The 13,816-nt window shown below is 39.9% G+C and overlaps 1 protein-coding gene and 1 long non-coding RNA gene across 2 annotated transcripts in view; one reads left to right on the top strand and one right to left on the bottom strand.

Annotated features, from left to right (window-relative positions):
* The window catches only part of LOC115794225 (uncharacterized), a 38,156-nt gene extending 32,077 nt beyond the window's left edge, over nt 1–6,079 (top strand). Inside the window, exon 16 of the mRNA XM_030749602.1 lies at nt 5,438–6,079. Within this exon, the coding sequence (XP_030605462.1) occupies nt 5,438–6,079 (642 nt within the window). The remainder of the gene's footprint in view (nt 1–5,437) is intronic.
* A 3,561-nt stretch (nt 6,080–9,640) lies between these two features.
* Nucleotides 9,641–13,036, bottom strand: LOC115794649 (uncharacterized). The gene is made up of 6 exons (XR_004021186.1): nt 12,661–13,036; nt 12,134–12,212; nt 10,993–11,145; nt 10,696–10,791; nt 10,432–10,538; nt 9,641–10,228 (listed from the first exon to the last, which is right to left on the bottom strand). It is a non-coding gene; the product is annotated as an uncharacterized LOC115794649 (long non-coding RNA).
* Nucleotides 13,037–13,816: the final 780 nt, after the last annotated feature.

Raw genomic sequence — 13,816 nt, 5'->3', positions numbered from 1 at the left:
TAAGGGCTAAGCTACTAGCTGAGCTAAGCTAGCGAATTTCTAAAAACAAATAAAGTGAGTAATGTGAATACAGGTGATTCAGCAAAGAGTATGCTATTTAAAGTAGGTGAAGATTACACTAAAATATGTTATTATCCAGATAAATCGAGTTATACAGATATAACAGCTAACAGACAGCAAAACACTGTGCTCCGAAACAGGAACAGGAAGTGATACAATACCGCAGTGAGAGCCAACACCAAGTATATTAGCAAGTTTCTTAAATTCACCGTATAAACAGTAAGCAATCTGTATATACTTCAGACTGCTGGCTTGCTTGTGGTTCCTCGGATACTTAAGAGTAGAATGGGAGGCAGAGCCTTCAGCCTTCAGGCCCCTCTTCTGTGGAACCAGCTCCCAGCTTGGATTCAGGAGGCAGACACCCTCTCTATTTTTAAGATTAGGCTTAAAACTTTCCTTTATGATCAAGCTTATAGTTAGGACTGGATCAGGTGACCCTGAACCCTCCCTTAGTTATGCTGCTATAGGCCTAGTCTGCTGGGGGGTTCCCATAATGCACTGTTTCTTTTCATTCACCTTATTTACTTTGTTTATACTCCACTCTGCATTTAATCATTAATTATTATCAATCTCTGTCTCTCTTCCACAGTGTGTCTTTTGTCCTGTCTCTCTCCCCTCAGCCCAACCGGTCACAGCAGATGACCCCCCCTCCCTGAGCCTGGTTCTGCTGGAGGTTTCTTCTTGTTAAAAGGGAGTTTTTCCTTCCCACTGTCACCAAGTGCTGCTCATAGGGGGTCGTTTTGACTGTTGGGTTTTCTCTGTATTATTGTAGGGTCTTTACCTACAATACAAAGCGCCTTGAGGTGACTGTTGTGATTTGGCGCTATACACATAAAACTGAAATGAATTGATCAAAGTCTGGCTGCCTTTAATCCTCTGTGACAAACCTGAGGATCCATGAAACCTGCCAGCACCTGAGAATGAGCTGAAACTTACAGTGTATTACATTCCCATCATGGAGAAGCTTCCAGACTCTGGGAATCCTGTCAGTGAGCAGGGACTGAGTCACTGTCCTCAGCTTTAAACAAACCCAGACTCCATCTCAGGTTTTGACTCAGCCTGCTTTGGAGTCACTAATCTAGAAGCATCAGGCTACTTACTTTCAACACCATCATTTTGTTACTGATTCATTAATATGTTTTACATTGTTGTTGTTTATCAGTGGAGGGAGCAGATTTGAGAGCAGCAAATAGAAGCACTAAATCTTTTTTTTTTTATGTGGAAGAGGAGGTTCATCTTTAATACTTCAGGCTATATCAGCTGCCAGTTTGTAAACCTGTTTTGTGCTGCAGCAACAATCAAACATGTTCAGTTCATACATCATTGTAGTTTGTGTCTTTGCTCTTTCAGAACTGAATTGGAAATCCAAAGGTGCTGGAAAGCTTTTTCTCCAACCCTCAAAGCCAAACTTCACCCATGAGAGCTGACAGCATGCAATCATTTTGAGAAGTGACATTCTCATAAATAAAGGTGAGCAATGATACTTAATGTGTACTTTTTGGTTATCATGTTTAAAGGTTTGTCATTGCTCACAGTGGCCTTGTATTCATTAGGCATTTCCAGAATAGTATCCAGCAGTTTCTTGTGAGCTGAGCTGAATCATTTTTCTTTTAATACATGTTTAACATTCACTTGAGTATTACTTGTTGTGACAGTTATACATAACTGTGCCTGTTCCTCCCCATCAAACTGTATGGTGCAAGTAAAATGACCAAATCCTCTTCTGTCGTTGTTTATTGCAGACGGCCTTCAGAAGAAGTCGAAGAAGAAATATTTGAGGCCACCGAATGAAACGGTATTTTTTCCTGTTATCATGAGACATTTGGAGTGACAGTTCTCAGTTTTTATTGTGCTTAATGCTTACAGTCCAAGCTGTCTGCTGTTGATATTTAACACAAAGAGAAAAGTTAAACAGCTTTTACAAGTTTGATATTCTGATCATTGCTCTGCATATGAGGTGCAGTGATTTTGTTTCAAAGGTTTGTATGTCCTGGTGAGCCATTTGCACTAACCAGTGACAGTTTAATAAGAACATATTTGTAATTGAGATCCCAGATTTGGAAGAGATGTTTTGTGTTCTCTGAGTTTCCTTCCATCTGCTGTGAACCTGAAGCACGAACAGCCACTAATGTAGCCGTTGTGCTGACTGTAGACTGAGCGATCTCTTCAAATTTTAATTTAATTTTATTTATTTGGGACAATGCACATTAATAAAACAATCAATACTTAGTACAGATTGTAAATGAGCCAGATTATAGCATATTTGCTAATTTGCATCTGTAGTCCCTAAGCAGAAGGACAAACAACAGAAAACGTCATGAATATACAATAGTAGTAAAAGACAACACATTGACAAACATTAAAACAATATACAAATGGAAAAAGAAAAAAGGAGAAAAAAAAAAAAAAAAATTAGTGAAAGTGCGAACATGTCTGGGAACTTTTAATGAACTGCTTAAGGTGCTTTTTAAAAGTACTGTAAGTGGAGCATTCTCTGATGTTAGTCGGTACAGTATTCCAGAAATGACCCCCTCTGACTGACAGAACCGTTTGTCCAAAGGTTGTTTTTCTACGGGGGATCTCAAGGTCTCCTCTGGAAGAGGCTCTGGTGCCAAAACCTCGGTCAGTTCTTGATTTAATGTATGTTGAAAGTGGAACTGGAGCTAGTCCATGAAGAACTTTATAGATCAAGCAGCTATTTTTAAATTTAATAAAATTTTCAAAATTGAGCATATTGTATTTTTCCAAAATATTACACTGATGATATGATAAGGGCTTTTGATCAAGGATTTTTATAGCCTTTTTAAATAATATTTCTATTGGTTTTAAGGACGTATCTCCAGTGAGTGACCAAGATGTAATGCAATAATCTATATGTGATAATATCATTGAATGTAGAAAAACCTTAGCTGAAATAATTGTCATTGATGGTCTAATTTGTTTGAAGTTATTTAAATTAAATTTAATTATGCTTGCTGTAAGTTTTATATGTTTTTTAAAAGACAGTGTGGGATCCAGTGTGACCCCAAGGTACCTGAAATCCTGCACAAGATCAAGCTCTTCGCCCCCCAGGAACACACTAGACCGCTCCAGTTTTATAGGTTTTTTTGTAAACATCATTGTAACTGTTTTTTTCTTATTCAGCAGTAAGGAGGACTGAAGGAGCCAGTGTTGTATATTCTCCAAGGCTAATGTGAGGATTGAAGATGCTTCCTGTGGACTTTTGGCAGGTGTAAAAATAACAGCATCATCAGCATACATTTGGAAGTGGACACTTTGACACACGTTAGGCAAATCATTTATATACAAAGAAAACAGAACTGGTCCCAAAATAGAGCCCTGGGGAACCCCTGCTGGACAGTCAAGGTATGACGACATTGTGCCCCTGACAGACACAGACTGTCTCCTGTTGGATAAATAAGATTGAAACCAAGCTAATGCATCTTCGGCAAAGTTAAAATAAGTCAGTTTGGACAGAAGGACCTGATGGTCCACTGTATCAAATGCCTTCTTTAAATCTAGAAAGACTGCACCAACACAGGTGGTTTTATCGAGCAGGGATTTCACTGTTTCTATAAGGACACAATTTGCCGTCTCTGTGGAATGATGCTGGCGAAACCCGAACTGCATGGGGTGCAGAAGAGAATGGTGGCTGAGATGTTTGTTCAGCAGCTTGGCAATCCATTTTTCTGCAACCTTAGAAACAACAGGGAGGATGCTAATGGGACGATAGTTAGAAATATTTGATTTGTCTCCTGATTTAAAAATTGGTGAGACTATGGCAGCCTTCCAACTTGCTGGGACTGTTGCCATTCTGATGGATAAATTTATCAGATGTGTTATTGGACAAACCAGTGCATCTTTGTGTGTTTTTAAAAAGTGTGTGTCAAGCCCGTATGCATCTTTAGTTTTTGAAGCCCTCATTGATTGAATTATACTAGCGACTTCCATATCTGTAATTTGATCTAATCTAAAAAGAGGCTGTCCAGAGTCATTAGAATTGCAAACTATCTCTGACTGACTAAACATATGTCTTATTTCATCAATAGACTTAATGAAAAAGTTATTGAACTCAGTTGCTAATTCTTTTGGATTAATCAACAACTTGTTATTAACTTTTATTTCCAATCTATCATTGATCATTTTATGTTCCTTACCTATCAGTTTATTTATGTTTTGCCATATGATTTTGACATTTCCATTAGCACCTTTGATTACATCCAGAAAGAAATTTGCTTTGGCTTTACGTAATGCATTAGTAGTTTTATTCCTCATGGAAGTAAATCTTTGCCTATCAACAGTCAACCCAGTTTTCAAAGAGGTTTTAAGCAAAATGTCTCTTTCTTTCATAAGTTTTTTACAGTAGTTATTTAGCCATGGCAGTTGTTTTTTCCTTATATTTTCTTTTCCTCTTTTAAGAAAAGGTTCCATAAGTTCTGTGATTTTTGAATTAAATATTTGAGAGTTGAGTTCAATATTATCTTCCAAAAACAATTTGGGCCAATTTACTTCGTTTATAATATCTTCAAGATTTGAATGTGAATGTTTTGGAATAAATTTATGATGATTATTAAAATTAGCGGTATTGAATCGTTTTTTACTTAATTTGCGGGAGAAAAGTACAATATTATGATCAGAAAGACCTGTAATGAGATTATATGTTTTAAGAATCCTCTCAGCATGATTTGTAAATAAAAGATCTATGAGAGTTTCAGAATGATTTGTTAATCTAGTTGGGTTTTCTATTATTTGTGTTAAATTAAAATAATCAGTAATTCGTTTAAGATTTGTTCGTTCTTTCTTTACATTCCAATTAATATTAAAATCACCCAGTAAAATAATTTCTTTAAATTTATCACAATGATCAAGAAGAATCCTAAGTTGATCATAGAAATCATTTTTTGCTGTGGGCTTTCTATACATACATACTATTATAAAAGACATTGTTTCAGAAAGTGATATCTCTACACCAACACATTCCAAAACTATTTCACTTGGCCATTCAATCATTGTACACTTAAGAGTATTTCTAACATATATTAATACTCCCCCACCCTTCCCACTTTCTCTGTCCTTCCTAAATACATTATAACCGGGCATATTTACTACAGCCTCTGGGGAAGAGTGGGACAGCCACGTCTCTGAAAGTCCTAAAAAGTCAATGTTGGAATTACAGAGCAGGTGTTCCAGCTAATCACGTTTTGGCCTCATACTGCGGATATTCAAGTGCCCGCCAAATAATCCCTTTATTTTTGATAACGGGTCCCAGACAACCTTAGCCTGGTTTAATGTCCGGAATATTTTAGTAGATCTATGCCGTTTAAGAACTGGATTCCTGTACCTTTTTGGATGGGACTGCTGGAGATCATCAGAACAGTCAACAAGCCCGGGGAGCAGCAAAGGCAACCCAGGAGCTGGCACAGGTCGCAACGGTGAAAGCTCAGGAGCAAACCCGGGGAGCAGCGGTGTCAGCCCAGATACCAGACCAGGGAGCATCGGAGTCAGCCCAGGAGCCAGACCAGGGAGCGGCGGAGTCAGCCCAGGAGCCAGACCGGGAAGCAGCGATGATAAACCGGAAGCCGGCCCGGCGCAAACCGGCGAAAACCCAGAAGCAGGCCCGGGAAGCAGCGGCGCCAGCCCCGAAACAGGCCCGGGGAGCAGCGGCGCCAGCCCCGAAACAGGCCCGCGGAGCAGCGGCGCCAGCCCCGAAACAGGCCCGGGGAGCAGCGGCAAAAGACCAGGAACAGGCCCGGGGAGCAGCAAGGGAAGACCAGGAACAGGCCCGGGGAGCAGCGGCCGAAATCCAGCAACAGGCCCAGGGAGCAGCGGCGGAAGACCAGAAACAGGCCCGGGGAGCAGCAGAGGAAACGGACGAGGCACAGGAACAGACCAAGGCAGTTTCGATGGCAGCCCAAATAGCAACGTTGGTAATCCAAACAGCAGCGGCCGCGGGCCAGCTGGCTGTGGCCCCGGATTTACTTCAATGTCTCCAGCCAAAAGAAGTATTATTAAAACATGAACTAGTTTAGTATCATCCAACTGTCCATGTTTACCTGAGGGTGAGGTGAGTCTGGCATGACCATTATCCAATAATATAGTGAAAAGGACATGCTGACTCGCCTGTGCTGGGCACAGGATTTGGTTATCCCTTTTTTCCAGACCAGTATGACATACAGATAAAGAAAAACACAAAAAAGAAAAGAAAAGACCAGTTAAAGGCAAAAGCCGATTCCTTTCGATGTTATTAAAGGATTTTTGAGGCATCCACACAGAGCCAGCCACATTGCGTGTCATCCCGGCAGCCATTTTTCTCATCCCGGCCATTTTAAAGGTAGTGATTGTGGAACACGAATAAACAGCTGTTGTGAGGTCCAGAACACCTCTTCCTCGTCACCCACTGCTTCAGATCTTGCTGACACCATCAGACTGCAGCAGTTATGTTATTTAGCCATGAAACATGTCGTCACCCTCCCAAAATTATGGTCTACTTTATTTTTTCAGGCTTTTCAGAAAACACAAAAAACTGAACCGAATGTTGAAAATTTAATTTAGACAAAAATAAAATTTTAAAAATGTCTTTGACCATTTTTTTAGGAGGGTGACGATATATAACCTTGTTCAGCCTGTTTAGGAATGCACTGAGATCAATAACCTAATTTCCAACACAGATCTGGAGAAACAGCAAAAACCAACAGCACCCTACACAGCCACAGATGCTGCTCCAGAGCTAGAAGTTCTAAACCATAAACACCAACCTGGGAAACTTGCTAAGTGTGACAGGTCCAGCATAACCCCAGATACAGCCCAGCCACAGGGTGAACCAAATCTTTCAGATAATGACAACAGAGAACCAAATGCACCTCCCTCCTAAACTCACCAGCCTGCACCAACCTGACATTTCTCCTCCCTGAGTTAAATAGATGAATGGAAGTTAAATGGTTACAAACATAAAAACCACGGGTCCACAGACAGGAGCAGTGAGCTAAAATCAACACAAAGCTACCTGAGAGGCTGTATTTAACTACTATATATAATTTAATCATTTGTCCTGACTTGTTTCACCTCAGATGTTCTTCTTTCTCCTTTTGGTAGATTTCAAGAAGAAGAAGAAGCTGCTTCAGAGAAGTGGGCTTCATGGTCTCAGTGCACAGGCTGCCAGTCACACTCACACAGCAACATGTGTTTTCACTGCCACAATCAAAACATTGAACAAAATCTATGTATTGTTGTTTGGAAATGTGTGACATTACTACATGCTAAGGTGTGTTATTAAAGAAAAAAATGAGTTCTATTTTTCTGGTTTGATGATATCCCAAGCTTTTGATTCAAAACGTTTATTTTCCACTGGACAAAATATTTACTGTTACACATTTATTTCTCATAGGGATTTTTTTTTCCATATTTCAGTCTCTGGTTCTTGAGAGTCATGGCTCTGTCTGGTCTCTGACAGAGATCCTTAAAAATATTATTGGAAAGTACCTATTAATTTTACTTTCAAACAGCTTTATGTGAATGTTATCTTTTCATTTATAATTTTTAATATATTGATCACAGTGTAGTGTACCGTAGAGGCATCCAAAAATGATGAGACTGGGCTGCTTGTGTGTGATTTGGAAGGTTTGTGTCTGTCTGTGACTCTGCAGAGGTTAAAGCTCTGATCCAGTCTCAGTCTCTGACTGAAGGTTGCTGAGACTCTGATTAGATACACAATGTGAAGTTCACAATTCTCTAAACAAATAAAATGGTAATGACAAACATGAACAGCTGTACTTATTTCAGAGACATGAATGTTTACAAATATAATATTTATTTTAAGGATTGGACTTCATAAAGCGCACTGATGTTAGAGTGTATGTTCATATTTAAATCATTTTGTAGGCTGAAATTGTAACGGTGGAGCTGAGATGGTCCAGAGAAAGTAAACACATGTTAATTGGAGTAATATCAACAACAGACTGAGACAGACAGCTGTGAAATGCGCACACAATGACGTCACCTCATTCACTGCTAGCTACATCGTATCATTCATGATCATCTATGTAAACAATGTTTAAAGAAGCCGCCACAGCTCTGCAGCTGTAACTGTTTCAAATCATATATTTTTGCTCGTTTGAACTCTGAGGATGTTTTTAAAACGGTCTTAAAAGGCTGTTTCTATGGTGGTTGTCACGGACGCCTCCGTAGCTTCTTAGGCTAACCTGGCGCGTCCGGTTCCTGCTGCTAGCTGTCTGCCGCAGGAAGGCTGCGTCCCATTTCAAAGAGCCGCCGCTCCGCCGTAACTGTGGCTCAAACACCACTTTATCCTTTAAGAAAAGGCCTTTTATAGCCACTGATGACACACACTAATGCACGTCACTGTCACAGTGTGACTTCACGAAAACCTCTAAAGTATTGTTTATAAAATGGAAAATGAACCGGGCATTGATCTGATGATGGAGACTGGGGGGTCTGCAGCTGACGTTTCACAATCCTGATTGACTCGCTGTACATTCATATAATTAATCAGAGCAGAGTTTAGACTGCACAGTGCACTGCGCTCACTGTTACTGTGTCAGCTGCTGCCTTCATATATGTTTACTGCTGAGGTTTGATGAAGCAGGTGGAGGAGAGTCAAAGAATGATCACAGTCGGCTCATCATTTCCATGCAAGGAGCCTGCTTTGAGTTTAGTTTGATTTATAATCTCGAACCAAATGTTAGATATGACTGATGGGCTGCAGACCTGCAGGGTGCAACATAACTTTCACCCAAGGAACCCAGGATAGAGCCCATCCCCACCAAGACCCTGGGTGGATCAATGGTGGAAATGAAGACTGATAATCAATATGGATATTAAATAATATTCCACTTCTTATGCAATTTCCTACATATTTGCTGGATTCAGCAAAGGTAATATGGATGACATTTAGTCTGAATTACTAACCCTAACCCTAGCTCAGCATACAATGACACCCTGGACTGCCAGTATTAGTAGTTTGAGAAGGAGAGTAGATTTGGTTGCAGTATTGATTATAAAATAAACTGAAAATATAAACAAACAAAAAGCTTAACATTGTGAAGACTTGGAAGAACAATGTGACACTGATGAGAGGATTAGGCTCATTATTTATGATGACTTAGACCATTAATTCATGTTATTTTGTAAATTGTCAATTTTTTTTTTTGGTATGCTTATGGTCACCACCTCTAATCCAGTTGAACTTTTATGTAAAAACAATAAAAATTGTACATGAATTTGACTGACAGTATTATCAACAGCATAAGAGCACATTTTTCTAGTATTTTATTTAAGATTTCATACTTTATTAATATCATATTGTGTATAATGCCAGAAGGATTTTTTCACAGCTCCTGCTTTATATAGAACTTTATAATTTGACCTCATGTATGTTTGAAAGGTAATAACTCAATAATAAAAACTGTTATTATCCTAACAGTCCAAACTATAATCACTTATTGAATTCAAACATGTGTATGTGCCTCACTCAGAGGAAGAGGACTCGAAGGACACACAGAGACGGGGTAAAAGTCAAAAATCCAAATCTTTAGTCAAAAACAGGCAATGGTTACACACAGCGAGGCAAGCAGTCCACAAACCAGTCTGCAAGGGTCACACAACACAGATCAAAATGAAATGGAAATTTAAATAAACAGAAATCAAAAAACTTAAAGTCATGTGGAACAAAGGGAAGCAGGTGAGGTTACACACTGACTCACAATCAGTTTCAAAGTAGAGAAAACCAACAAAGATTACAAACTAAATCAGGAAATGACTTCAACATTAAAGAAATTTCATACATGTACAAAACCATGCTGTACAGGTACAATATGGTAAGTGTTAATAGTCAAAGGCTGGACTACTAAAAGCTTTTATAAAGTCACTGAGTCATCAGTGGTTAAAATGAATGTTTTCTTGTGTGCAGTGAGTGTAGCCTGTAAAAATTAAATAACACAAACTGAGTTTGGTGAATTTTTTTTGTAACAAATGACGGCAAAAGAATTAATGACAAAAGACACAAACATTCATTAATAATCAGGAAGCAGCAAAACAGTCGTGGTCAGACTTTTACAGTTGTAGCTGCTCTCGTTGTCATCTTCATAATCGCTGTGATTGATGCATGACATCAGTCCCTTCTTCTTTGAAGACCCCTTGAAATGTCACCTTTGACCTTGAGGGGAATAAAGGAAGCAGAGGTTCAGGCCTGTTACCACGTGGTTACTAAAATGACTGGCAGGCAGCAGCCAGGCAGTTAGAAAGTAGAAGTTTTGAGTGACTGCTGCATGGTTACTATGATTAGGTTACAATACTACATTTATTAAAGCACACAGACTGACAGAGAACAGATGCTGATTGGTGCAGGAACACGCTCACCTGTGGAGCCCACTGAAGCTGCTGTTTTCTCTTGTTTCTGTCTCAGTCTGCTGTTGAAGCTGGAGCCTGTTTGGACAGTCTGATGCTGAGATCCTGCCCATCTGAGTCTGAAAACACACAGCAGTGATTAGTTTGTATTATGGTCAAAGTTGGATCTTCATTTTTGTCCTTCTTGTGAGGCTAAAACGGCTCAGACTGTCTCTCTCTAATAGGCTCTCATTTGAAAGTGGTGACAGAGTTATCCACTGATCCACATCACTTTACCTGGATGCTTTCTTTGAAGCTGCAGGCAGACTGACCTCTGCCTTGATTCACTTGTAACTCTGCAGACCAGCTGTCCTCTGAGGTCACAATCAGCATCTGTAGCAGGAAACAGGAAGTTCAGCTCAGATTCTTCCATCTTTTTCCTCCATGTTTATAAGAACTCTCCTTCTAAATGGGCAGCAGGTAATAATAATATTAAAGAGTTACACACTTATTAGACAACAGTAACAGGTATTGCTTGGTTACTGTGTTATTCAAAGATTCAGATGTTAGCAGCCTGTAAGTGCTGTGCTACACCTGCAGTGCAGAAGAACATCAGTCAGCAAGTCCAGACAGTGAGATGGAGTCATCTCCTCTGTGACTCCTGCAGTTCTTCAGGGGAAGGACCACAGTCTCTCCATGCTGTCACCATCTGTGAGCCCAAACCCCTCAAACTGTCTGCTGCTTTCTCTGGGATTAAAGAAAGTTGGAGAAAATCACATATAGAGGTTAAAAGATTATACTACTAAAGATTAGAGCTCAAGTTTAGATAACTTTAGATCTTCATTTCAACAGTAGAACAGACAGACAGGAGTTCAGAGGACAGGTGGCAGCATTTCATAATCCTGACCAGTGAGATGTTGGGTGGTGCAGCAGCTCCTGATTCTGAATGAACACAGTATGATATAATTTCTTTCAGGCCCCTCTTCTGTGAAACCAGCTCCCAGTTTGGATTCAGGAGACAGACACCCTCTCTATTTTTTAAGATTAGGTTTAAAACTTTCCTTTCGGATAAAGCTTACAGTTGGGGCTGGATCAGGTGACCCTGAACACCCCCACCTCCCCTAGTTACACTACTATAGGCCTAGGGTGTTGGGAACTGCACTGAGTTTTTCTCCACATCCCACTTTTCCCTCATCGTGTGTCTGTACCCACAGCTACCCAGCATTAACTGTTTGTCTCGTCTCTCGATGCTCGGTTTTCCCTTTTTCCTGTAGATGTTTTTGTACAGATTGCTCAAGCAATAACTCATAATATTTTTCCAAGAATTATCTCCACTGTAGTTTATGATACTTTGAATATTAAAAATAGTAATACTCTCATTAAGCTATGAACCTAATAACCCATATTCGTGACTTATGTAAGGGTGATGCTACAGATGTTAGAAGGAAAAAAACCTTTTGCAGACTTTTATACCATTCCAAGTATTTTACATATGGGAACAATCAATTATGAGCATAATTATTATTGTGGAACTGTGGCCAAAGTCACATTTGTCATTAATTTATTGTGCTCTTCTTGGCTGATGGTGACAAACATCAGGGTAGTTTTGTTCTCCTGTTTCTGTGAGCTCGGCATGTTGAAGTTACCTAAGATTAAAACCTTTTCCATCTGTCTAATCAAACACTTTATACCTCAGTTGTTGCGCTCGTTATAGTGTCCTACAACTATGACTGACCTGAGCAGGCTTGGAGCTGAAAGAACAGGACTGCAGGGATTCCTTCTTCCTGAGCTTTGCTTCCTCACAATCATATCACCTGAGAAAGTAACATGTACAGTCATCGTGGTTTTGTTTTCTGACCCTGCAAAAAGAAGTCAGAAAAGCCCAGAGAACACAGATACACAGGGTCCAACATTACTCTTCATAAATGAAGGGCACCAGGTTGACACAGTTATACTATTACTAGATATCACATTACTTTGTATGAATGAATAATAAACAAGAAGAAGAAGAAGAAGAAGAAGAAACAGCCTTTATTGTCCCACAGAGGGGAAATTTGGAGAAGCAAACTTTGGAGATGATGAGCATCAGACTGCAGACCAACATCTACTAAACACCTTTGTTGAAGGAGCCCATCAGAGATCTGTAGAGTGTGTTAGGCCGTGGTATAAGCAGTAGCCACTGAAATATCGCTGTTTCATATAAGATCCACCACATGAAAGTCAGGGTGGGAGGGTTTTAATGACCTCTGCAAACTGACTGACCTCTGCAGGTGTGAAGTGGTTTCTCCAGCACAGGGAGCTGCAACCCCCGAATAGAAATCTGACTCTCCAGTCACAGGCAAACAAAAAGCTCCAGCAGGTAGAGGCTGTATGGGTCTTGCTGGATGTTGCTGATCAGAGCCTGTACATTAGTAGAGGGCTTCTGCTCCCACTGACCCACCTGGACATTGACTGCAGAGCTGCTCAAACAGGAAACAGAAATAACATTTAAAACCCCAAACAGGATTTCTATAAACACCACAACGCCATCTTGGAATCAGTAATCAAAAACGCATCATAAATGTATTGAAAATCATTGATTAATTTTTCAATTAAATATGAATACATTGCTTAACACATCGCAACAGACTGGCAGCCTGTCCAGGTTGTGCCCCCCCCCTAGTTCCCTGTGTCAGGAATACACTGCAGAGCTCCACTAACTGGGCAAGCAGTTAAGAAAGAGGATGAATGGATTCTTTAACTTCTCAATATAATTTTCAGTGTAAAAGAAAAAAACTGACAGTGACTGGCATTCTTCAAATAATATAGATAATATAATAAATATAGGAATAATCTCAGGGGCTATGGCTCATGGAAGGAATTCTGTAAGTAAGATGGCTAGCTCTAATATTAATGCCACAAATCCAAGAACACTCTAGAAGTTAAAATGATGCAAGAACACACTAGATGATAAAATGAATCTAAGAAAGAAGTTAGTCTGTCCACATTTGACTGTCAAGGTGTGGGTGGAGGGCTGGAGCCTATCCCAGCAGGCACAGGCAGGTTCACCCTGGACAGGTCACCAATGTGTCACAGGGCTGATAAAGAGACAGACATGAGTTAGAGGAACAAATCCATTTAAAATTACTGGCAGCTCACTACAACTACATGTTTGTGTGCTTCTGTCCTCTCATCCATCTTCTCAGGACACTGAATTTTTGTTAGTCTTCTTTAGACAGACCTCACAGGAGGCTGATGTGATCAGTCCAGTAATCTGACCTAAGATATCTTTGCACAGGGATTTCACCACCTTCATTTAACATTCCTGAAGAGCATCCTCTGAACCACTGTTCCCACACCTGAATAAAAAAAATATTGGCATGTAGAACTAACAAATTCCCCTAACCATAAAAATACTGGTGTTAAGACGGAGACACAA

The sequence above is a fragment of the Archocentrus centrarchus genome, chromosome 16 (genome assembly GCF_007364275.1).
Source record: "Archocentrus centrarchus isolate MPI-CPG fArcCen1 chromosome 16, fArcCen1, whole genome shotgun sequence".
Classification (NCBI taxonomy): domain Eukaryota; kingdom Metazoa; phylum Chordata; class Actinopteri; order Cichliformes; family Cichlidae; genus Archocentrus; species Archocentrus centrarchus.
This window is presented reverse-complemented; position numbering and strand designations above follow the sequence as displayed.